Raw genomic sequence first — 25,453 nt, 5'->3', positions numbered from 1 at the left:
TGCGTATGCGGAATATATGATGAAAAGATGCGAGATGGTGGTACTTGGACTGTTGAATAGATGGACGAACGGACTCACAGACAGATGCATGGACGGACTCACGGATGGCTGCACCGACGGATGGACGCATGGAGGACGCAGGGGTGGATGCATGGAAGAACGCAGGGACGGACGCACAGATGGATGTGCGGACGCACGAACAGACGCACGCGCGGACGGGTGAACGAATGCACGGACGGTCACACAGACGGACGCATAGACGGACGGAAGCAAGAACGAATGGACGGACGGATGCTTCGCCCCACTCTCCATCATTCACTCCGTGGATGTGCTGCCATTTTTTTAGGCATCACGTTGCGCTGTCAGCGCAGCGTGATAAACGCTACCGTCCTTACAATGACTTGTGTGTGCCTTCTCGAGCATAATGACCCACATACGAAACATGTACGTCCTCTTATGGTGACTCAGATATGCCCAATAATTCATTTTTAATTGACAATCGCACAACTATGCACGCTTAAACTGGAGCAATATTGGTGGGCGCTGCGGATGCGGTTGGCTGTTTGAGGTATTGTTCGGCGCTTTTAGGAGGATTGGCCCCATGCGCAAAGAGACAAATGTACACACAGGCTAAAGCTTTGGCGTCGAAGGTCCCTATCAAGACTATCGTCTTTGAAACTTCACACAAAACGGTTTGTCCGGCAGGCAACGTCTAAAATATTCGACCCACTCGGATCTGTTGGACCATATACTATTGCCACACGGATAATATTCCAAAAACTGTCAACACGTGGAATTAGCTGGGATGAGCAACTATTTGATGACCTGCGACACGAATAGCAAAGGCTACTCCGGCAGCTTCCACAACTGTTGGAAACATCGACTGCTCGCTATCTCAGCGGAAGGAGCAAGTTGCTTCAATGCCAGCCCAACAGCGTACGGAGCTTCTCGGCTGACATCTACGCCGTCGTTGTTATGATCGAACGACCTACCTTGCTGATCTTCCAGGCACGGGTGGCTCCCACTATGAAAACGACGCTACCCCGCCTGGAGGATTTTGGGTGCACCGGTTGGCGCAAGGCTGCTGACATATATGAGCTGTGAACTCAATGGCGTTCATATTGATTACACTATGTGGACAGACTCCACGATTGTATTTTCGTTGATACGAGGAGACTGCTCCAAGTGGAAGCAGTTTGTTTCTAATCACATCACTAACATCAAATTCCAAACTGAACCATCCCAGTGGTCATATTGCCCAGGATTGAAGAGTCGACCTACTCACGAAGAATCAATCTACTCACGAGAAGGGTGACATTGGACAAAGTTAGGTCCAACTCAGTGTAGTGGCATGGTTCTGGCTGGCTACATGGCTCAACGGGAAAGTGGCCTCATCAACTTATAAGTTCGCCTGACATTGGTGAAGCTACCAGAAGCGAAGTAGTAACACTTCAAGTAGCGACAGCAGCTGAGACAGTTAGTCTCAGCTGCTGTCACATTGTCATGTTCGACACATTGATCATTTTAGCAAGCTTCAGCGCCTAATGCGAATCACAACTTGGATGTTTCGATTTACAGACCACTGCCGACTCAAAACAGAAGAAACAATGCACCTGAAAGCGACGAATGTTCTTCGGGCTGAGCGCTACTGGGCTAAGCACGGCCAAAATCAAGAATTTATTTCGGAATTGGGCTGCCTAGCATGTGGGCGCGCAGTCAAACTCACGTCCGGAATTGTCGACCTTAACCCATTTACAGACGCTGGCGGCTTTCTCAGAGTCAGTGGCCGTTTGTCGCTCCTGAATTCACCTTCAGGAGTCAAACATCCAATACTTCTCCCAGCAAAGCATCGTTAATCCACTCTGGTTGTCATCAGGGAACATCGGCAAGTCATAAACGGTTGTGTACGAGAGACGCTTATTTAGCTCCAAAAGTGCTACTGAACTTTTCGCACATGTATTTTGGTGAAAAATGTTATACGTAACTGCAACGTGTGCAAACAATACACCGTCAGACCAGGAAGTGCCCCGACAGTGTTTTTGCTGAGTTACCGTATAGAGCCAACGAACCCTTTTGAGGTCATTCTTTCTATAGATTTCAGTGGCCCACTCTTAGAACGTACGTAAAAAGGCGACGCAGTATTACGTGGCCCTATTCACCTGTGCTGTTTTGCGAGCCCTTAACCTAAAGCTCGTCTCCAGCATGACAGCTGAAACATTCATCATGTGCTTGCAACGGTTTGTCAGCCGGAGATTGCCCCGGTTTATCTATTCAGATAACGCGAGAACCTCTAAAATAATACCAGCGGATTTAAAACGCCTATACAACGTGCTCAAAGAAGAGGACCTCACGAATCATCTCACCACCGCCGGTATTCTCTGGAAGTTTATCGTGCGCAATGCACCATGGTGGTGTGGATGGTACGAGCGGCTGATTAGTTCGGTAAAGACTTCGTTGCGTAAGATACTTGGCAAATACTGCCTCAACTACGAAAACTAACGACTGTCCTGACAGAGGTCGAAGCAGTAATCTACTGTAGGCCGTTAGGCGGTGTCGAGACAGAATCAATGGAACCACGCACGTTAACTTCCGCCGACCTACTGCTTGGATGTCGACTTACTGCGATGCCACCCCGCCGCGGTGGTCTAGTGGCTAAGGTACTCGGCTGCTGACCCGAAGGTCGCGGGTTCGAATCCCGACTGCGGCGGCTGCATTTCTGATGGAGGCGGAAATGTTGTAGGCCCGTGTGCTCAGATTTGGGTGCAAGTTAAAGAAACCCAGGTGGTCAAAATTTCCGGAGCCCTCCACTACGGCGTCTCTCATAATCATATGGTGGTTTTGGGACGTTAAACCCTACAAATCAATCAATCTTACTGCGATGCCGCATAATGCGGTTGAAGTGGACGCCAGCTCGATCCAATCGGATACCATTCGCCGCCTGCCTACAGAAGACTTCTAACTGAGAATTTTCGGAAACGATGCGGAAATAATATCTGCTGCAGCTTGGATCCGCACATTCCGGACGCAATCAATGAGTCACGAACTTAAAAGATTGATTGATATGTGGGATTTAACGTCCCAAAACCACTCTATGATTATGAGAGACGCCATAGTGGAGGGCTCCAGAAATTTAGACCACCTGGGGTTCTTTAACGTGCACCCAAATCTGAGCACACGGGCCTACAACATTTCCGCCTCCATCGGAAATACAGCCGTTGCAGCCGGGATTCAAACCCGCGCCCTGCGGGTCAGCAGCCGAGTACCTTAGCCACTAGACCACCGCGGCGGGGCGAACTTAAAAGAAGGTGACGGAGTTAATGTGCATTCAGAATTTTGCCTAGGCAACTTTTTAAAATTGCAAGAATCATTCATGTTTTGAAAGGTTCAGATAGACACGTTTGCCCTTGCAAGTTAAAACAGCAGTGCCTCATTGTGACAAGGCCCATACAAAAGCTATACCCACTGAAGTTCCGCGATTGACTTCATTGCGTTGCCGGCAATATTAATTCTGTCGCGAGCACTGGCGGAGCACCACCCCACCGCAGTGGTCTAGTGGCTAAGGTACTCGGCTGCTGACCCGCAGGTCGCGGGTTCAAATCCCGGCTGCGGCAGCTGCATTTTCGATGGAGGCGGAAATGTTGTAGGCCCGTGTGCTCAGATTTGGGTGCACGTAAAAGAACCCCAGGTGGTCAAAATTTCCGGAGCCCTCCACTACGGCGTCTCTCATAATCATATGGTGGTTTTGGGACGTTAAACCCCACAAATCAATCAACTGGCGGAGCACCAGAGGAAGAGGATGAAATAAAAACAACTGCGAAACGAGGTTCTCCTAGTGTTAGCAGGTTCTGAATGGCCTCATATCTGTGAATAAAGCCTCTTTTACTTCCTCGGTTGATTCTAGTACTTCTAAGACAGCTCCATTCAATATACCCCAGAACAGGTGCACTTACCAATACTTACCTACGAAGCAGAAACCTGGAGGATTACAAAAACTCGTTCACACTAAGTTAAGAACGAGGCTGCAAGCAATAGAAAAAATGATAGGTGCGATCTCAAGAGACAAGAATAGAGCAGGGAGTATCAGAGAACAAACGAGTGTTCAGAACATCACAGCCGAAATGAAGAAAAATGATGCTGGGTAGGGCACATAGCGCAAAGCTGAGGTAACCACTCGTCAATGATGATCGCAGACTGGATTCTAAGAAAAAGCAAGCGGGTGAAGGGGAAGCAGAAAGTTAGGGGGGGGGGCGAATACATTTGAGAGATTGCGGGTGTATAAAGGCAGCAGCAAGCAGTGGACCGAGTTGACTGGCGGAATCTAAGAGAGACATTTGTCCGGTAGTGGGCGTAGTAAGGCTGATATTGATGAACTCAAAGGCCCTTCTTTTTTGTGCACAAGCAGAACAGGGGGAGACCAGGGACTGAGAAATGGCTGCACGGCACTAGGTGTGAGCCTATTATCTATTTGTTCGTGAATAATACGCCACCCTACCCACGAAACTCGATATGGGCGTTGGCGTAAAGGAGCATGAGAACCGCTTTGGGTGTGTTATGTAAGGTTCGCTGTGCGACTCAAAGATGGCTGATTGTAGTCGCAGGAAGAGCGTAACTAACGGAGAAAGACATACTGTTTGCATTGTTGTGCTGTAGATAGCTAAGCAAGAACAAAAGGGAAAGAGGAGTCTGGAGTGGGAGGTATGGCTAGAGGGGATGTCTTGACATTCAGCTGGAGGTGATCTTGGTTTTCAGCGTACTCCAGATAGCACAGGAGGTGAACGTCTTGTACGTTGCGCAAACATTCTCTATGAAATAAAGAAACTGAGGAAGTGAGTGAGCTTACAAGTACCATGCTGTGGCTCCCGATTCAGTGTGATTCAGTGTTTAATAAGGCAAAGCGCCGTCACAGGCTGTGGCGGCAACAAAATACTTCTGATGGTGTGAACAGAACAGTTCCATCTGGAGCGGCCGTACACGTCACGGCTGCAAGATTCGGTGTTTTTGCCACGATGTCTTTGTCTGCAGCAGGGACAAGTTTGCAAGGTTTGCAAAGTGTATCCACAAAAAGAGAAGTTTTCAGCAGCGTAAAAGTGGCTTTAGTGCCTGAGCAATCTATGATGACATTATCACGGAAGTCCCATCCGAGAGTAAAGTCGTGAAAGCATGATGGCAGCACGAAAAAGCCCCGCCGCGGTGGTCTGGTGGCTAAGGTACTCGGCTGCTGACCCGCAAGTCACGGGTTCGAATCCCGGCTGCGGCGGCTGCATTTCCGATGGAGGCGGAAATGTTGTAGGTCCGCGTGCTCAGATCTGGGTGCACGTTAAAAAACCCCAGGTGGTCGAAATTTCCGGAGCCCTCCACTACGGCGTGTCTTATAATCAAATGGTGGTTTTGGGACATTAAACCCCACATATCAATCAATCAGCAGCACGAAAAACTCAATAACGTATTATTCACCTTCAATAACGACATACGCATTGTACACAGCTGAAGGTCTTATGGAATGTGGTTTGAACGTGAGGAGTATTGGGCTCGAGAATGACGTGGTCATGTTCTTTACCTTGTGGCATAGGGCTTCACAGATTTCAGAAATGGCAGCCCCTGTGCCGATAAACGCTTGTTTGGCACTCCCCTCATCATTGACGTCGATAATGCCTTCGGCCGTTTGACTCGCATGCACTTCTTGCCTCCGGAACTGTAGCGGTCAGTTTCTTTTTTTGTTATAGGTTGGTGACGCATGGTTGACGGAGAGCGTCTTCGAGGAGACGGTAACTGTTGGTTCACGTAGCGGTGGCCTTGACGACGAGTGGCAGTCTCGACGAACAAGAAGCAGGCCTGCCAACGGCGTCAAAGGAAGAAGGATCTTGGCAGCGGTGGCTGGCAACGTGTCCAGCGATACCACAGCAAATAAATGGGTCTATTGTCCGGAATCCTGTACGCGTCTGGGCGATGGTAAAACGAAGCCGCACATCTGGCAAAAGGATATGATGCAGCGTTCACGGTTGGGAACGAGGCATGGGGTGGCGTGGTAGAGCGAGCGTAAGACACAGGCTCCTACGTGGGTCGAGCAGCGATGATGGCGTACAGGAGCGGTGCAGTGACGGGTGGTTGTTGAAGCATGAGGGGGAGCACCTAAGCAACTTGGGTTCCAATGGCGTCTCCAAGGTCTGCGGCCAAAGCACGCGCAGGTTCATGCGTAAGCAGCAGTAGAGACAGCTGGTGCGCAATCGTTTTGCGGATGAAGTGTATTACTGTCAAAAGCCGCTGCTGCTAATCGGCCAGACGGGCAGCTAGCTGCAACCTTGAGAGCGTGCCTTGAGTCGTGAGGGCTTGATGAGCAATCGTGTGCTGCCTGCGTAACTCGTCGAAAGTAAGCAAAATGAAGTGATGGCGGGGGGATTTCTCGCGAGCAGAGTTTGAAAGGTGCCATCTTCAATACCATTGTTGAGAAACGCGAGACGAGATGGCAGCTTATGATGCTGGGCCATGGTCGAAGCTTTTATTTCGGAAAGGGGCATAGGGGAGGTCGCAGCTGGGAGCGTCCAGCCAGACCAGGAGCTAGGCCAGACCAGCAACCAGACCAGGAGCTATCCACTCGCCCTCGTAGCTCACACATCACGAGCCACGCAGCTGTCTTCTTCAGTGCGGCAGCTGGCCAAGACTGGCGTGACGCTACATCAGCTCCTCTGTTAGCGCTTGGCGCGATTTCGATTATATACAACTAAAAAATCAAGAGGAATGGACACTATGTACATGAGCGGCAGTTCCTAAACTGTCGACTGTGAAGTCCGACTGTTGGTATGGTGGAAGGCATATGGAGGAGTCTGACAGTTCGGGTGGGTGGCACTGGGAACCACGCAGCGGGTGAGGACCACGATGATTGCGCGTCGTTAGGAGCAATGAGCAAGGCAAAGAGGAGCGTTGGAAACGCTGGCGGTGGAAGTTGTGTGGACGACATGACCTACGCCACTCTAAGATTAGCGTGTAGCAGCTTCTTGAGTACCGACAACAGTGCGTTTGTGGACAACGTGATGCACATCTTGGGCAAACCACGAGTCATGCGCTGTGCATAGAACTGAGGAAGCCCACCATCAGATGGTGACAAGACGACGGATGCGTATAGGATGGGTATCCAAGAAAGCAGTCGATATCATACTTGTAGGTTGGCACCAGGGCGTGAGACGTGGCTCTTCAGAAAAGTGAGAGAAAATCCTCGCAGGCACGCTTGTAAAATTCTTGCTGCAATCTGCGGCATTAGATAGGTCATATTTCGGCTGGCATTTAACGAGGGTTCGAGCAGCAGGTACTGGTGTGACGGGGATTGTGATGGAGTGCAGCGTCACAGCGCGCTCTGGGTCCATAGTGTGAGCGGGGTCGCAGGCCTCCACAGGTGCCGGGACAGGCGTGGAGACAGGTCAGCCGGCCCGGCTGAGTTCGTCAAATCACCCGGTACAGACACTGCAGCCAACCAGGTCTCTGCAGCGAATCCGATGGTGCATGGCGCAGTGGACGGTGTCGAATCTGCGATGGAGAGAAGTGACCATGGCTTTGTTGACAGAACCGGCACATCGGAGGCAAGATCCATGAACTCCGGGGTCGTGGGTCTCTCGGTCAGCGGCTTAATCCAAGCGGGAGGGTAGTCTTCATCACCTGAGTAGCCGGTAGCTGGCAGAACAATGGTCTCAAGCGGTCATAGCGCGGGAGGCGTCCAGGAAGGTGATGAGCTAGGTGCCATGGTGTCGCCCTTAGCAAAAAGATGTTTGATGCCGTAAAACTTGAGCACGGCATCTCGCAGATGATCGCGCGCGAGGGCACCAAGAGAAGTATGTGAGGCAGCGTTTGAGGTCATGTGGACGACAATATTCTAATACCTCGTACTTGAATTCTTAGATCGAGATTTCGTTGTGATTCAAAGCCACTGCAAACTGCTCGAACTGCGACTCTTGGCAAGAGGTCCTAAATGATGGCAGTTGTGGGTAGAAATGGGGCTACCAGGCTTGCGCTGACTGGAACATGGCCGTGGAGCTCGGTGGCAGTAATGCAGCGCCAGTCGCTTGCAACGCAACCCAAGTGGCGGCCAGCTGGCTAGAGAAAAAGATGACAAGCGCCCGTGGCTCGTGGAACGTGGCACCTAAAGTGTACGTAGGCTTCTGTATTCTGTATTCGTTTGTCAAAAGACAGAAAAGACCTTGCTTCTCTTACTTAACGAAAGTAACTGCTTTTGGAATTTGGCATTAAGTTATTGCCATATGCAAAATAAACATCGTTGTTGTTCTATTTTTTTCCTGAATTTCAAAATAAAACAAAAAAGCACTGGTTTCCCGATTGCTTTGAGTTTTCGGAAATTTCGCAGCTCTACTCTTCAAGGCCATGTTGATGCCAGTAGCTTGGGGAACCTTACGGGAACGCCTTTCTGGGATCGTACGTGGAAAGCAGGTACAGCCACCAAATTTCATAAGGTTTATTCACGTATAAACTTACTGGAATCACCAAGAATGACAAGAGGTCAAAGTTCAAGCAAGCACAAGCTCGGGTGAGGCCTTTACCACCAACGCTGTTTGTTTACGTGCTTGATGTCAGGGGTTGATGCGCATGACGAACACGACCAATGATGGTAAAGTAACAGCTTCATTGATCATTTAAATGGAATACATGACTGCCCTCGAGCCAGCGTGTCCTATCACAGAATGCCCGAGGTCACGTGATGTCTCTTCCAGCTGGCGAGAAGGGAGTCATAGAGTTAATATACTGACTCTAGAGAAAAAGCTGGGCAGAAAAACTATAACCTACAAAGCGCTGACATAAGGGAACGTTCTGAACGTCGCCTTTACAAAACCTAAGATAAAGCCGTAAATTTAGACGTTTAAAGCTCTCAAGTTTTAGCACTAAAAATTTAAACAAGCGTGTTAACAAACAATAAACGAACAAAAATTGGATGACATTTATATCAACTACTTTTAAGAAGTACCAATGGTCTTTATTCAATTTACTGTGCGAGAAAGGAAGCACTGGCTGATTTGTTTAGTAGATCCTAGTCACGTTAAGAGCTTGGCCATGCGGCCGATTGCTCAAGCCTGCTTTCGCGCCGCGTGAGTCGTATATAGAGCCTCGCTGTCCATATTTTTCGTTGCCGTCAGCCACGGAGGAGGAAATATACTCAGGAGAGGTGGTTAGATCACGTTTTCTGAATCCGCAAGTGAAGAAGAGTAGAGGACTCCTCCTCGCAATGTTGAGCGTGCTACGGTGGCTCGCGCATGCGCAATGGGTGCCAGCAAGAGGGAGGCGAGCCGGGCGGCACGTTTACGAGGGCGAGTGGATAAACCCCCTCTCCCCACAATGAACTGTGCCAGGCGCCTTTACAAGGCTCTCAGAAGCTGCGCACTCATTGGTTTGTGCGTATTGTCGTCAGCAAGCTTGGCTGTGCTTTTCACGATGCTGCAGGCAGCTGCCAGACAAGACTAATTAGGCATGCTGTGTAGGCTTTGGTGATCTAATCGTGAAAAACGCTTTCTGATCCTTCGGAAGCACGCGTAGAAACTTCAAGTGTGCCAAAAAACACTCTGAGCATGCTTCTATTGACGTTCACTTCGCTGCCGCTGGCAGTGTTGGTACTTTTTCTAAAACTGCAGCAGTCGCCAAGAAATGGACAGTCGTATCGAGTGAAGATTAAGAAGACGTTGAGATGCTGGTCTTGGTAAGTTTTTTTTTGCATGTCCGAACCAAGCGATAAAAGGCTTGTTTACGAGACATTCCGTGCCGTCAAGTTCGCAAATGATGCTCAGGCAGGCGCAGTTAGGGTTACTAGGCTACCCAGCAAGAGCACCACCAATGCTGCTGCTGCACAGTGCCTTTAGTGCGATAGGCTTCAGTTGAATAAATTAAACAACAATAAAAAACTAAACGAAAACCCACAGCTTCAAGTGCTTGTCGAAAGCTATAAAAATAATAAAGTACGCACGTGTTTACTGAGGCTTCACTGCAGAGTTGTTAGGTATTTTGGTGAAGGCATGTGTGAATCTTTACGATCGAGTGCCCAGGGTAACATTATGTTGCAAATCACTGCAGTTAGCGGGAAAAAGACATCAAAGCTGCAATCCAAAATTGCTAGTAGTTTTGGCTTGCATTCTTTACATATCAATAATTAGAAGTGTCCAGTGAATGAATCACCTGTTGCAGCTAAGTTGCGTGTAGCGTTAAAAATGCACCCCTCTCGGCCTTCCTTTTTACAGACAATGCATGTTCACGCAAGGCAAAGCAATCCTGATAGTGGGCCGAGTGTACGTCACAAGGAATGCTACACTAGCTGTAGGGTTGCGAATGGTGAGTTCATGAACAGTTTATAATCTGTTTGCAGCACCTTAATGAGACATCACATGAGCCAATGACAAAACTGCTAGTTCTGGCTTCATGCAAAAGAATAACATTATTACACCTCAGGTTGACAGGTAATGTGTGATTTATGCGGATTATGCTGTCATTAATACCACGATCATAACCAAAGGTCTAACTAACAAAATTGTACAATGCTACTCTGTTTGGTTTGAGCCGATCCGGTTTGGTCCAGTGCTGAAGTGTGTAGCGGCGCATCACACAGCGAAGCAGGGTGTTCATGTCAGCTCGTGAAAACACAATGCGTACTTCAGGGGCACTGCTTAATTAGGGCACTTTTAGCTTCAGCGTCTGCCTTTTCGTTTACCAGTACTCTGTAATCTGCGGAAATCCACTGGAAAGTTAGAGGATGGCAATTTGTTAAAGCAACTTGAATAAAGTTCTGCGATATTTATTGCCAACATGTAATACAAACTTTGCCTCATGATGAAATAAATGATTTGCAAAGCGGGTTTGGCATCACAGAGCATCGTCCAGGCTGGTGGTTGCTCTCGGGAAATAGATACTATTGCCTCCTGTATAGCGACAAGCACTGCCACCGTTGATGGGGCTTTATGTTCCACTTTGAATCGTCGAGCGATATCCATATCTGAGATGATAAAGGCTGAGGCGGAGGTGTTTATAGTGGTGGACACGTCGGTGTACACGCGCAGAGAATCACCATACGTTGTATAGGTGTGATGTAGGGTAGGCCAACAAAACAAACGAATGACTTCTTCGTAATTCCACGTATCGTAAGACAAACAGGTAGTTTAGGCAGGTAGTTTAGGCAGGACCCATGGAGGTACTGCAGAAACCTTGATCGTAGAAGATTCTCATTTTGCGATATCACTCTTGAGAAACTTCACTGTAGGTGAGTGGCGAGTAGTAATGATAGTGCGTGCTGTCTGTGTCGGCTCAGCAATCGAAGATGAACTCCAAGTGGCTCGCAGAGCATGCATACAACTGGAAAATGCACTGCAAAGTGCTAGTACACTGCAAACGTAATTACACTTTGCTTTTAAAAAGTATTTTGCATTTCTACAGAACCGTAACATCCTAACACAATATTAGCTTCTGCCCCGCCGCGTTGGTCTAGTGGCTAAGGTACTCGACTGCTGATCCACAAGTCGCGGAATGGAATCCCGGCTGTGGCGGCTGCATTTCCGATGGAAGCGGAAAATCTGTAGGCCCGAGTGCTCAGATTTGGGTGCATGTTAAAGAACCCCAGGTGGTCAAAATTTCCGGAGCGGTCTATAGCGGTGTCTCTTAATATCATATAGTGGTTTTGGGACGTTAAACCCCTCGTATCAATCAAAACTTATTATGAGCTTCTGGTAATGTGCATGGGCGAGAAATGGTAAAACTTGCTCGGGTACTAGACACTGTGGCTCCATTGGCAACCGACAAGCAGTCATTTTGATAGATTTTGTGACGCCGAGTGGCCATTTTGGTACCTGATGTCATCACAACTAGCCAGATTGCACCATGAAGCCCCAAGGATTGCCTGACGTGCCACGGGAAACCTGATTTTATTATAATAATTATTATATCTTATCATGATTTTATTTGCTTCTCACTTGCTCACAGTCACCTTTGTATTCATATGATTCGCATGACCGAGTAAACTCGCCTTTAAAAAGTAGTGCCCTACCCCTCTATTATGTTGGCTGTGGAGTCAGGCCAATTAGATGACGCCATTGAAACCAACGTACCGGACAGTCTTTAAATGTCCATGCTGGCTTGCCATTCTAAAAAAAAGAAAACAGAGAATGTCCCTCTGTCGCTCGCTGCAGAGTTTCACAATTCTTTTATCACTAGCACCAACTTTCGAACCTCAATTTTTGGTAAAGCTGTATTCTGTTTTTTGTCGAAGTTCCTTTCAAATGCAAAGCATTTCTTAGCGAACTTCGGCGACTTTAGGCGTATCTATCTATCTAGCCGCCTAAGACTTCTAGCTCTCCTGGCTGTTTCGATAATGGTATCAATACCAAGCTGGGTATGGCATAACATGACTGTGTGACTAGAATATCTTACTAGTCATAACTCGAAAATCAAGTAATTGATGTCATGAATGTCATGATTATCATTTCATGTTCCTGCTGATCTTGCGGGGGTTTCGTTCACGTGGCATGTTGCAAAACTGGTATTATATGGCATGATTGCATGGCGAACACAAGCGACAGACCGAAAGATGAAAACCATGACATGCGTAGTCATGTAACAACATGACTACATGCCACGCTCATGACGTGCTCGCGGCCGTTTCGCTAGCGTGACATATACCGAATTTGGTATTACAGTACGTCAATGGATGACGAAGGTATGTGACTGGTGCAAACATGATAATCATTAGATGCGTGTCATGTAACAACATGACTACATGCCATGGTTATGATGTGTTGGCGGTCGTTTCACTAGCTTCTCTTATACCAAATTTGGTTTTACGGGACGTGAATGGAAGACGAATGTATGATACTGGTGCAAACAATATAAAGATGAGATGCGTGTCATGTAACAACATGACTACATGCCACGCTCATGATGCACTTGCGGCCGTTTTGCTAGCTTCCCATGTACCAAACTTGGTATTACGCGACGCGAACGAACTACATAGATAAATGACACATCCAAACATCATAATCACCACATGCGCATCATGTAACAACATAACTGCATGCCACATTGATGACGCGCTCGCGGCTGTTCCGCTAGCTTCACATTTGCCAAAGTTGGTATGACGTGACTGCAATAGATGACGAAGGTATGTGACAGGTGCAAACATAATAATCAGGAAATGCTTGCCATGTGAGAACATGACTACATGCCACAGTCAAGGTGCCAATACACTTCGACGTAACGCAGTGCGCGTGCTCGCCGGCGTTTATTTCGTAGCGTCACGTAGGCGTTGCCACGCCAGGCACTGGTCCTGCCATATACTCGCAGGCTCGTGCCGCGCTGCGTTGGTTTGACGCATGCGCGTTTCAGCACGTCCGGCGTCCCTCCGTCACGAAAAAAGGGGACGCAGTGTTGTCTTGGTGACGCATCGGCGCCAAGTGCAGCATGTCGCATTTCGCGCCGGTTGCCGTCGGGCCGCGCCGACGGACGCTGGTAGCGCCTGGCGTCAGGCTATATATAGAGTGCTCGCGTTTTGCTAACGTAGCGTCGTTGTTCCCAGCGTGCGCGTGCGTAAGCGCTACCTTGGAGTATAGTGGGCCCTTCATGATGCGCTCGCGGGCGTTTTGCTAGCTCCACATATATCAAATTTAATGCTACGTGACGTCAATGGATGAAGAAATATATGACTGATGGAAACTTGGTAATCCTGAAACGTGTGTCAGGTAAGAACATCAAAATATACCACGCTCATAGCGAGCTCGCGGCAGATTTGCTAGCTCCATATATACTAAATTTAGTATCAGGTGACGTGAATAGATGAAGGTAAATGACACATCCAAACATGATAATGATGACGAGGAAGCTATTTACGGCATCACTTACCTCCACCTTCTAACGTAGTGCTGATTTTAAAGTCACATATCAACGTTTCTCATTCATGTTTCGCATATCCTTGATTCCCACTGTACGTGGGATCTGCCAATTTTTCACTCTCTTTCTGTACTTAGCTTCACCCTCATTAGCTCTCTGTTCTGTCAGGCTGATCATGACTTCAACTCAAAGTCACGTTGAGTGGTAAATATGTCGCTTTTCAGGAGCAGTGAAAAGTCTGTTCATGAATGTTGATTTGTTCTTGTTTTTTTCCCACTCCTGCAATGGCCTCGTTGAGGCTGCAGTATGTAAAAATACATAAAAAGTGGTGTTCACCTTAAAGATGCTCTTCAAAACTGTGCATGAGGATTACGTTATTTAAAAGCAGCTCTTTTATCTTTCTGGGAAGTCTGGACACGTGCCTAGTTACTGATTTTTGTCTGAATTAGCAAGCTTCACTAGCCCATTTACTGCTAAATGACATGAAGCAGTAAACCTGAGCACAATGCCCTGTTGATTTAGCATTTATTGGGTTGAGGATTCTGTAAATCTGGTTCACTGTCTCGCACTAATACTGACTTTTTGTCACACATCTTTTAGTTTTGGAAATTAGGCAGTTGGCATCCCTGTTTCTGCTTTTGCTGCTATCATCGTTTTACATGCTTTAACCTTTAGACAGATTTAGCAAACTTTAACCTTTGGACTTATATTGAGTCAGCTGCATGAACATTACCTTATTTATCTGGAACTCGTGATAATATCGTACTTGTTGTGTCTATGCCGGATTATGTAAACTGCTTGGTTAGCTTTATGTACGTCCACTGGATACCATCAAGACCACTGAAATGACAGCGGTTATGATCGCAATTGAATATTTTTTGAATTAGTGCGGGTGGCACTGCGATCAATCTTGCTTGTGTCAGTTGTACAGCTTCAGTTTCTTCTCAAAGTTTGACAGCATTTACTGTTATACTCATCAGCAAGTGGTATCCCCAATATAAATACTGCACCACAGTCATTCTTTGAAGCTTCTGGGTGCCTTAGGATGGCGAGTGCTTCTTTTTCTGTAGTCGTGCAATTCACTTCCGCTTTAATAAACGTGTAGCTACGGTAACCAATCACACAAAGTTAGCAACTACTTAGCCGTCTTTCATCTCACTTTTAGAGTATCACTCCTATTCAGTATTGTAATTCCTCTGTACTCAGTTTGAATGGTAGAGCAGTCTAGTAGATAAAGTACAAAATCACGTCACATAATTGTTGAACAATGAAAACCTCCCTATGCTTCCATTCCTTGAGCTCAGTGTTTGATTGAGCCGCTGGTCAGCTGTTGGTTCTTTTACTCGATGTTATGCCATTCGTGTGACTTGCTCTGCGATGTTGACGCACCTAAAAGTGCAAACTTTTTCGCTAGCAACTGTCCTGAAAAACAAGTAAAGATGTCGCTAGACAGCAGAGTGCTGAAGTTGGAATGCAAAACTATTTCGTTCTTTCCTTTCCCGCTTAGAGGCTGGCCCGCGAAGCATTGTGAATAAGTGATCAGAGCTGGAATGCTGCCGGCTACTGCTGCTCATCACAGTGTGGACAAGTACTGCGATGAGAACAGTACCTGTTTTTGTGGACTTTTTCTGAATCCGTTTAGTACACATACTTTGTCATTCTGCTCGACAAGGAAATGTTGTGCAACATAACCTTTGCTAACATTTGAAAATGTAAAACAAACCCATGAATCACCAGAGCAAACCTGCTCCTATTGAAACTTCATTTGTGCATTGAATAAAAAAAATTGCATATGAAGTTTATTGTACCATATGTCTTCGCTTTTAATTATCATAAAACAAGCGAAATCAGTCCTGTTAAATCATCTGCAAGCACAGTTACACCACAGTACTGTCTGTATTCCGAGGTGAAAGCAAGCTAGAACCCACTTGAACTTTGCTGGTTGTACTTTCCATTGTGCAAAGACTTTAATTTCGAGCACGTTCATAATACTTGAATTGAGAAGGCAATCTTGTAATGTAAACTCTAGCAGAATCTTCAACAAAAGGCACTTTAAACAGCGATAACCCAGACAACTCAAACCTATATTAGTAATAAATGCAAAAATAACTAGTACAGTAAGAGCTCTATGTGTAATAGATTATCGAAACATAAATGCGGATTAGTTATGATTGCGAAATAAGATGATGAAGTTTATGAAAAGTGTTGAATGACATGTATTTATTGCATAGTGGTATTGAACTGCAAAAATTTATGCTTGTATGTGATAGTAGAAAGTACTGTTAGAAGCGAACCTGGTGGGATTAGTGTTTACCAATTGAAATTTTTGCACGACATTGGCACTTACGCAATCGTTAAGACACTTTTATGCGAGAATTCGCAGTTCATATTTGGGTGATTTCCGAACTGTTAGTACACTATGTTGCTGAAAAAGTGGGGACACGCTGGTGAATAGAATACTGAATGTTAGGATGTGAATGGCTTGACTTTAGAGACGTTGAAGTGGGAGGATATGAGATGAACGTGATATGAGATGAACATGACGTGATGCAGTACGTAATATGACTGTGGATAAAGGCGCAGCATAGTTTCAGCAATGTTGTAGAATTGTCGTGCTATAACTAATGTTCTTGTACCATGAGTTATCTTTTGTCCTGTAGGTGAAATGTAATGATGGCACTTAAAATGAGCATCTAGGACTACTCCAAAGAATGTGAACGTAATAGTACAAAGATGTCTGTGGCCGTTCATAGTAGTAGTGGGGGTAGGTTAAAGAGCGTTATGACTGGAATGGAAGACAGTGAACTGTGTTTCATTCGCATCACTTGTTAAAGCATTACCTGTGCACTTCTTCTTTAACAATAATGAGGTTCAAGGTTTTCTGCTGTTCAGTTATAAGAGCTCTTTACATCCTATTGTCAATCGAAGGAAATGGGGGACTACAAGCCGGCCATAGTGAGCAGCACGTCATTGCTTCATTTCGACATTTGTTTCGAAACCTTCACTTTTACACCATGCTAGGCAGCTAGGGATGCAAGTTGCTTTAGGAATTAGTATGCTTTCTAACATAGTCTTCAATAACAGTAGCATTTGTGTACTGCTTCGGTTCACCTAATACATTAACAATAAAAATTGAGCTGTTAGTTCTAAATTTTACAATTTTGCAGTAGTCCAACTGCACATTTCCAAAAAATGAAATTTCAACTTTCAAGATTTTTAGAAGTTAACATTTCTTGGACAGACAAAAAACTAATATTGTCTTGTAGTCATCATGTTGAAGACTGCAGTAGTTGGCGGGATTGAGACAAAAGATTTTATTTTAGCGAACCTTCGCCTGTAGTGTGGAAAGTCAAACTAAAAGCAATATACTTTCTGCATTGATAGCGGTAAACAGTGCGTAGGCGATCAAGACTCTTTCAAACAATACAGTGCATGTGCTTTTATACAAGTACTATTGAAAATTCTGCGGGTTTGCTCGTGGCTGCGCAAGCACTAGACTATTTGCGTCCTGTCCATAAACTTCACAGTGTGATCGCAAGTTATTTGTAGCTTCTGACTCACTGCTGCGCCACCTGTGCCGAGTGTTGTTTAAAGCCTTTGTGAGTGAAAACCGACTTTCTTTAGATATAAAAATTGAGGATATAAGCATGTACTTTGTTGTCAGGCTAGTCACTTAGTGCTAAATTTATTTCAAGTAAAAATACATTTTTTGCCTAAAGGTCAAAATACATCAAAAGGTGGTGTGTTGTGCTGCATGTGCCATTGCCGTAATAAATATATATAGCAAGTCACATAGCTGAAGTAGCACTAGATGTGAGCGTCGAGTTCAAGAAATGCTGTACGATGACGTCATTCAACCCTCGACACGTCCGTGGGCGTCACCGTTGTCTTAGTAAAGAAAAAAGACAACACACTACGTTTCTGAATCGACTATGGACGGCTTAACAAAGTCACAAAACGCGACATTTACCCCCTGCCACGGATTGATGACGCCTTAGACCGTCTACGCCACGCCCAGTTCTCTACATCATTAGATCTCACGTCAGGGTACTGAAAAAATTGAAGTTGACGAGGGCGACCGTGAGAAAACCGCGTTCGTGACACCTGACGGGCTCTACGAATTTAAAGTGCTGCCTTTCGGTCTCTGTTTCGCTCCCGCCACGTTTCAACGCATGATGGACACTGTACTAGCTGGACTAAAGTGGCATACGTGTCTTGTATATTTGGATGATGTCGTTGTGTTTTCAAGCACGTTTGACGAGCATCTTTTAAGGCTAAAAAGTGTCCTCACCGCAATAAGGAGAGCGAACCTTACCATCAAGCCCGAAAAGGGCTACTTCGGCTATCAAGAACTCAAGTTTCTCGGCCACGTGGTGAGCCCGCGGGGTGTTCGACCAGATCCGGAGAAGTTGGCTGCCGTTGCCGATTTCCCTCGTCCTGGAGACAAAGAGGCTGTTCCGCGATTCCTCGGACTTTGTGCGTACTACCGCCCTTTTGTCGAAGAATTTTCAAAAATTGCGGAACCTCTTACAAGACTGACATGGCCAGATGTGCCTTTCGTATGGACGGAAGAACAACAACAAGCCTTCGTAGAGCTACGCAATCGACTGCAGACAGCTCCAGTGCTGGCACATTTCGACGACACTGCCGACACCGAGATCCACACAGAAGCCAGCAACATAGGAATCGGAGCCATTCTAGTTCAATGGCAGAACGGCGCAGAGCGTGTAATCCCTTACGCGAGCCGCAGTCTCACAAAAGCAGAGGCTAATTACTCTACCACCGAACGCAAAAGAGTGCCTAGTAGTCGTTTGGGCCATTAGCAATTTCGACCCTACCTATACGGCCGGCCATTTCGAGTAATCAGTGACCACCATTTGCTCTGTGGGCTTGCCAATCTATGGGATCCATAAGGCCGGTTCGCCCGCTGGAGCCTCCGCCTTCAAGAGTACGACATAACAGTAGTCTACCGATCAGGACATAAGCATACAGATGCTGACTGCCTGTCTCGTGCTCCTATTTCCCCGACGTCATCTGACACTGAACAAGATTTACCGTTTCTTGGCATCGTCGATGTGGTGCGGATGGCTGAGCTTCAACGTGAGGACACTGAGCTACTTCCTGTCATCCAGCATCTTCAAGGAGAAGACGTTATCGTCCCACGCCGGCTCTCGCGTGGTTTAACAACGTGTTGCCTGCGAAGCAATGTTCTCTACAAGAGAAATCTTGAGAACAGCCAGGAAATTTCCTCCTCGCCGTTCCAACGGCACTGCGCGAGGAAGTTTTGCAGGCCTGCCACGACGATTCTTCAGCCGGTCACTTAGGCTTTGCTAGGACATTAGCGCGCATCCGATAGAAGTACTACTGGCCACAGCTTTATTCGTCCGTTCAGCGCTATGTCCGCACCTGCCGTGACTGTCAGAGGCGTAAAGCCCCACCCGCAAAGCCCGCCGGTTTCCTCTAACCTTTAGATCCACCTGGAGCACCATTTCAGCAAGTGGGAATGGATCTTCTTGGTCCCTTCCCTACTTCACCCTCAGAAAATAAGTGGATAATCGTCGCAACCGACTATCTGACTCGCTATGCACAAACCAAAGCTGTGCCTAAGGGAACTGCAGTTGAAGTCGCCAGATTCTTTGTCCACGACATTGTTTTGCGCCATGGTGCACCTGCTGTTCTCATAACCGATCGCGGAGCAGCATTTACGGCAGAGTTATGGCAACAAGTCACCAAGCTGACGCACACTGACCATCGGAAAACAACAGCTTATCATCCCCAAACGAACGGCTTGACGGAGAGATTAAACAAAACACTGGCCGACATGCTATCTATGTATGTTGATGTAGAGCACAAAACGTGGGATGAAATTTTGCCGTACGTCACGTTTGCTTATAACACCGCTGTGCATGAGACCACAAACCTAACACCATTCGAGCTTGTTTATGGCCGTCGCGTCACAACACCGCTAGACGCTATGCTCCCCGTAGACCAGGACACCAGCGAAAATGACAGCGTCGACGACTTCGTCGAGAAAGCCGAGGGAGCCCGCCAGCTTGCACGGAACCGCATTCGCGCGCAGCAAGATATCGACGCTCGCCGTTATAACCAAGGCCGAAGGAACATCCACTATCAACCAGGTGACTATGTATGAGTGTGGACACCAGTTCGACGTCGTGAACTTTCGGAGAAGCTGTTGCGACGCTACTTTGGCCCTTACGAAGTTGTGCGCTGCCTCAGTGACGTGAATTACGAGGTAGTTTCCCAAATCTCCGACACCAGTTTAAACCGAAGGCGTCCACGCCCAGAGCTAGTCCAAGTAGTACGGATGAAACCGTATCACGCACGCGAGTTATGAACACTTCGAACTTTTTCTTATGATCCACAATAGCGTGGGATTTTTTTTTCGCTGACGTGATCATTTTTTTCATGACGAGCTCTAGCATCTCAGTCAATCGACCGGGACGGCCACTCTTGAAAGGGGAGAATCGACACAAGGTAGGCTGGCAACTATAGTAGCCAGCCTCTGAGGAGGACAACGAAGTAGTTCTGTGTGCGCGTGCTCTGGTGTTCGTGTTTTCTGGCCCTTGGGTTACGAAAGTAAACGCCCTATTTTGTACCTGCGTACCTGTGTCTTTGCGACAATATTCCCCAAGGATTCGCAAGCATTTTTTTCAGCTCAACTTGTGACAGCATTAATTATTCAACTCATATCTAGAATTGTCCGGCAAGAACATTTAACATGTTACATTTTATTTATTTTTTCAGGACAAAATGTAAATGTTCATGTGATATTTGGCATTTGTTTATTTTTTTGCGACAAAGCAGCCGCAGTATGTAGGCATTGGACTCAATTTGAGCGAGAAAGCAGATGCGCCGAAAGCTTCCCAGAAAGTACCATTTATTGATACTAAAACTAAACTTTAGCCAGGTTGCCACCCATAATTTAGGCAAGAAAATCCCCAATGTATTGGCACTCACTGAATTTTCCATCTGACAAGTGCTCAAGTGCAAAACGTATTTTTTGTAATTTGCATGTGTCAACTTCATTATTTTTTAGCAGCGTTAATTGTGCTGTCTCACCTTTTGTTTTCACAGTTATTGCACAAATATTGCAATAATAAACAAGCAAGTGCTTATGAAAAGGCCCATACCTAATTATTTCACTGATGTAAGCTAAGTGTAAAAAAGATGTGCTTTAAACTAAGCCTTCTTGCTAATGGAAGAGAACATTCAGAGCAGTTTTTACCAAATACACTTTTGTTTTCAATGCCATTTATTGTCCTGAATTAGCTTAAATTGTAGCCAGGTACGTTTTTTTTTCATTTACGTACCTGATGGCATGTGCTAGGGTGTCTTCAATGAAAGATGGGACACAGCACACAAAAAGCACCCGTGATGCTTACAGGTGCACAACAACACTGACACAAAAAGATGGTAGATCATTGGTGACCACATCGCTAGGGGCGTGAAAATATTTGAAATATCAATCAAACAGCATTCGATAGTCAAATTGAACGGTAAATATGCGAACTACCAAGTATATGAAAAATATTGGACCCTGAAGCAGCAGAACAAGGGATGAGCATAAACTTTATTTTCTACTTGTGATCCCGGAATTACCACAATAAATGCACCCAAGTGTTGGCAGCACTATTAATGCTATAATAATTACAACACAAAGCATTTTTCCTGAAAACTTCCCTTTCAGTCTGTTTTTACTGTGATGGAGCTGCATCGCTGTCTTCATCATTGTAGTTTGGGACTGTGGCTGCACTCAGTTTCACGAATAAAAACACACGCAAGTCCTTTGTTCACGTAAGTTATTCTCAAAGATACAGCTTTCAACACTTGACTTTTAGTATGCTCACTGTCTGTGCCAATATGTTACGAGAATTTCGCCTGTTGAAATAAATCTTTAGCTGAATGCATGATGTTCAATTCAAAAATATCTAGATTTTATGCTGCAATTTTACCTAAAAGCTGGCAGGAGAGTTTCAGCTTGAATATTGCAGTTGCTGCGGAATTTCAACAGTTGGAAAGTATTTCGAAGGCTCTGGTCGCTACTGTGTAAAAGCTTATCACAGTTCTCACAATTTTATTAATATTTGGTTACAGTTCGTGAATACTTATTTTAAATAAACTGTTGTGGAGTTCTAAGATTATCTCTGAAAAGGTTTCCTTACTAATTATTAACTATCAGAAGAGTATTAGGTTTGATAAGCGTTCGATTTGGTTATACCATTATTGTATCCGTATTATATTTGCTTCTGAAATCAACTACTCGCAAACTTCTTGCTTGTACAAACTTTGTCGTATGACTGTGCTCATGCTGTCAACGCTTCACCGCTCTACAGTCATGCATCACGGTGAAGTGAGCAAAAAAAAAACACCTTAGAGATTGAATTGTATTTGGCCTAGAGGGAATAACCTAATACCCGCGTCCTTCTCTCACTTCGTACGTGAACGGAATTGCTTCGCGTGTATAGGGTGTGACACTACTAAGATACTTGTTCACATGTTTACCGAGCTGCTGCTACAGATATTAGTGCCTCTCATTTCGCATCCTTAATATAATCAGTAATGGTGGTATTGTCCACGAGTAGCCCAAGATATTCGTGCCTCTCATTTCGCATCGTTATTATAATCAGTAATTATGGCATTCCCCACGAGCAGCCTAAACTATGCCATTGTGAGTGCAAGCTGAGCTTTTCGCAATTTCCATGGCCTATAGGTGGCGTGCCGTGCAGTCCAAGATGGCTGCAAAGGGATGATCAATCCGTGAACTCGTTAGCATAGAAACAGGTAGGACGCACGGACGTATTCCCCGTACCGCTTTGATGGATGACGTCTTGATCGTCGAATGAACGTATATCAGACCAAAGTACTTTCTCAATGTATAGGAACTGCTGAATGTCCGCTACCTCATTTCTCGCCGCAGTGCGAAGGGTAGCGATGTCAGCTGATAGTCCGTTTATCAACGATGCTTTGCGTAATCTTGTGCGTGCTATCAAAAACTGCGTGAACTAGGATTCGCTTATGATCTGAACGACACTACAAGATAATTTGTGCCGAGCCTGCCTGGCGAATTTGCAGCAGTAGTAGGCCACCAGCGAATAGCGCGCGATCGTGGCGGCGCAGGATGGAGAGTTTACTGTAGCGACGGTTTATATACATATTATGCCGTCTTCATTATTTGCGCTGTGAGCATTATACAGCTGCTTCTTCAACAATACACAAGGATTTAATTTCCTATCAAAGGGACACTAAAGGCAACTATTAAGTCGAAGTTGACTGTTAAAATAGCAGTTCAGAAACCTTGTAGTGTTATATTTGTGCCAAGGAAGCGCCTATTTTGAAATAAAATCACGTTGTAGTGCTTCGCATGGATTTGGGCACTTCAAATTACGTGCTCCATAAGCGGACAGACAGGACCGACTCACGTCAGTGTTGCCGTGCACGACGTTGGCCGGCTTCACTGCGCTAGTAGCAGCAGACAGAAAGCAGCGGGAGCCACAGCCACAACAACTGCCTTTGATTAATTTTCCGCTATTGGCTCCGAGATTGCAGACGTTTTTCGTTCAACTGCGCGTCACTGGATGGCACAACCTGTCAAGTGCAACTACGTGAAATTTTAATTTTTGAATCATCCGCGACATTCCCCATAGTAACGTCTGGTGGTTCTTTATTCCGTGAATCAAACAGAAACGAACAAACAGCATTTTATTGCGTGTCTTCAAGCACGGAAGATTCATCAGTGCAGCTAGATCAATTACTAGTGAATAATTGTATGCGCTTCGTCTGATGTCATCGGGATCATTTTAAAAATGTCCTACTGTGGCGCAGGTGTTCTTGTGCATTCACCTCATGGAGGAAGGGAAAGGTAAGGAGAGGCCCTGACGTCACTCGTTGTGAAGCCGCGATGAAGCCGGAAGTCGGCCATATTGAGTAGGCAAATTCTCCTCTCTTGTTTGCATATGAATGCGAAGATGAAGGCGCGACTCCCTCTCCGGCTCGGAAAGCACGTGGGCTGCGCAGCGCGTGTGTCGTGACGATCCGAAACTAATGGAACTGGGCTCATCACTCAGAGCCAGCGGGACATCTTCAGCGAAATTGCTTCGTCCGAGTAATAACAAAGAGTAACAGCTCGCTGACAACGAAGCAACTACGAAAGAACGCGCGCTAGATGCACTGACAACGGCGAGTGCTTTCACGTCATTAATTCAGCAACTGTACAGACAACACGATCGGTCGTGCGTCTTCTACGGTTGCATTCCGCCACACGACTGACGCAGCGTCCTGCCACTGTGTCCGTGTTCCGCGTAAAACTCACCTGCGTCAGCATTCTGCGACCATGGTGACTTTGAGCACGGTGCTAGTGACAGTTGAACGTGGTTGCTGTTACGTTGAGATTACATGCAATGCTGGTGGAGAGTGTACCAAGCGGAACAGAAAAGGTGTTTTAATACGCATATGCAAGTTGTTACTGTACACACACAACACGAAACTACGTATGAGCACATGGTCCTCACGGCGTCTTGCTGGGCTCAACAGCGTCGTCCGTTGTCACAAGCAGGAGCACTGCTCAACCGTCACTGACCTGCAAGGCGTTCGTCGTCATTCAGCTTCGTCATGGTGCCCAACGCCATTTCGCTGAACACTAACTGCTTCATCCACGTCATCCGCCGCACGACACATGGATATGCACTTGTTCTACGCACTGTTGAAACTCCGTGATGGACAAAGAGATTTTTAAACGTTGCTAAGAGTAATGTAACAGCCAGACGAACACTGCGTAACCAATAACGCGGCGCAGAGCACAGATATTGTCCGCCACGGCTCAGCACGAGACCTGGGGAGGCACACATTCCGCCGCCAGCCCCGGCCGCTCGCTGCTAGACCAACTTCACTGCGCAACACGTAACCAAAAAAACGCCGCCATTGTGCCTACTGAATATGGCCGCCATGATGTCATTTCCGCCACATTTTTTACGCCCTGCGCCGGCTGGGCATGCCCTCTCCTTACCTTTTTCCTTCCTCCGTGATTCACCTTAATTTCTGGGTTAGTATGGCCCTGTTGCTGATAATATTGTCCTTTTACATGTTGTCACACATTGAGTTTTCACTTTGGCATAAATTGTTATTCAACTTTAGTGTGCATTGAGGAGCGATTTTGTCATAGCCATGATCAGACTTCAATAGTGTGAATTGGCTGCACTCGAATGTTACAGGTTCCACCAGCGCGATTGAAAGAAGGATATCGAAATGAATACATGCGTACGTGTTCGGCAACATCAAAATTCTGAACATTTGTCGAACAATATTGTCGTTTGAACGGCGCCGGTAAAATTCAGGAGAACTTAGCGTGGACTGTAATAACTGCATAGTTCCTTTCTCTAACCATTTCGATTCGCTGATCGAGCTCGAGTGTATTGACGGCATGCTGCGTTTTTTTTTTAATTTTCACTGTAATTGAGCTAAATGCAATGCACAAGAAACGGTGTTTTTTTAGCACACTGAAGGATATTACACAATAAATACAATCAAAGTGACTTACGAGCGTGAAAAAAAAAACTCTAACGCACGACGGGACGGATAGTGC

The 25,453-nt window shown here is 46.2% G+C and overlaps 1 protein-coding gene across 10 annotated transcripts in view; it reads left to right on the top strand.

The window, feature by feature from the left end:
- Positions 1–25,453, top strand: part of LOC119173563 (sphingomyelin phosphodiesterase) — a 1,093,949-nt gene that overhangs the window by 170,370 nt on the left and 898,126 nt on the right. Inside the window, exon 1 of one of the 10 annotated variants that reach the window (XM_075896395.1) lies at positions 10,227–10,317. The exons of the other annotated variants lie outside the window; for them this stretch is intronic. Coding sequence (XP_075752510.1) covers positions 10,234–10,317 — 84 coding nt within the window. The 5' untranslated portion in view covers positions 10,227–10,233. Of the gene's footprint in view, positions 1–10,226; positions 10,318–25,453 lie in introns of those variants that run through there. 10 annotated transcript variants of the gene reach the window in all.

The sequence above is a fragment of the Rhipicephalus microplus genome, chromosome 5 (assembly GCF_043290135.1).
Source record: "Rhipicephalus microplus isolate Deutch F79 chromosome 5, USDA_Rmic, whole genome shotgun sequence".
Lineage (NCBI taxonomy): Eukaryota > Metazoa > Arthropoda > Arachnida > Ixodida > Ixodidae > Rhipicephalus > Rhipicephalus microplus.
This window is presented reverse-complemented; position numbering and strand designations above follow the sequence as displayed.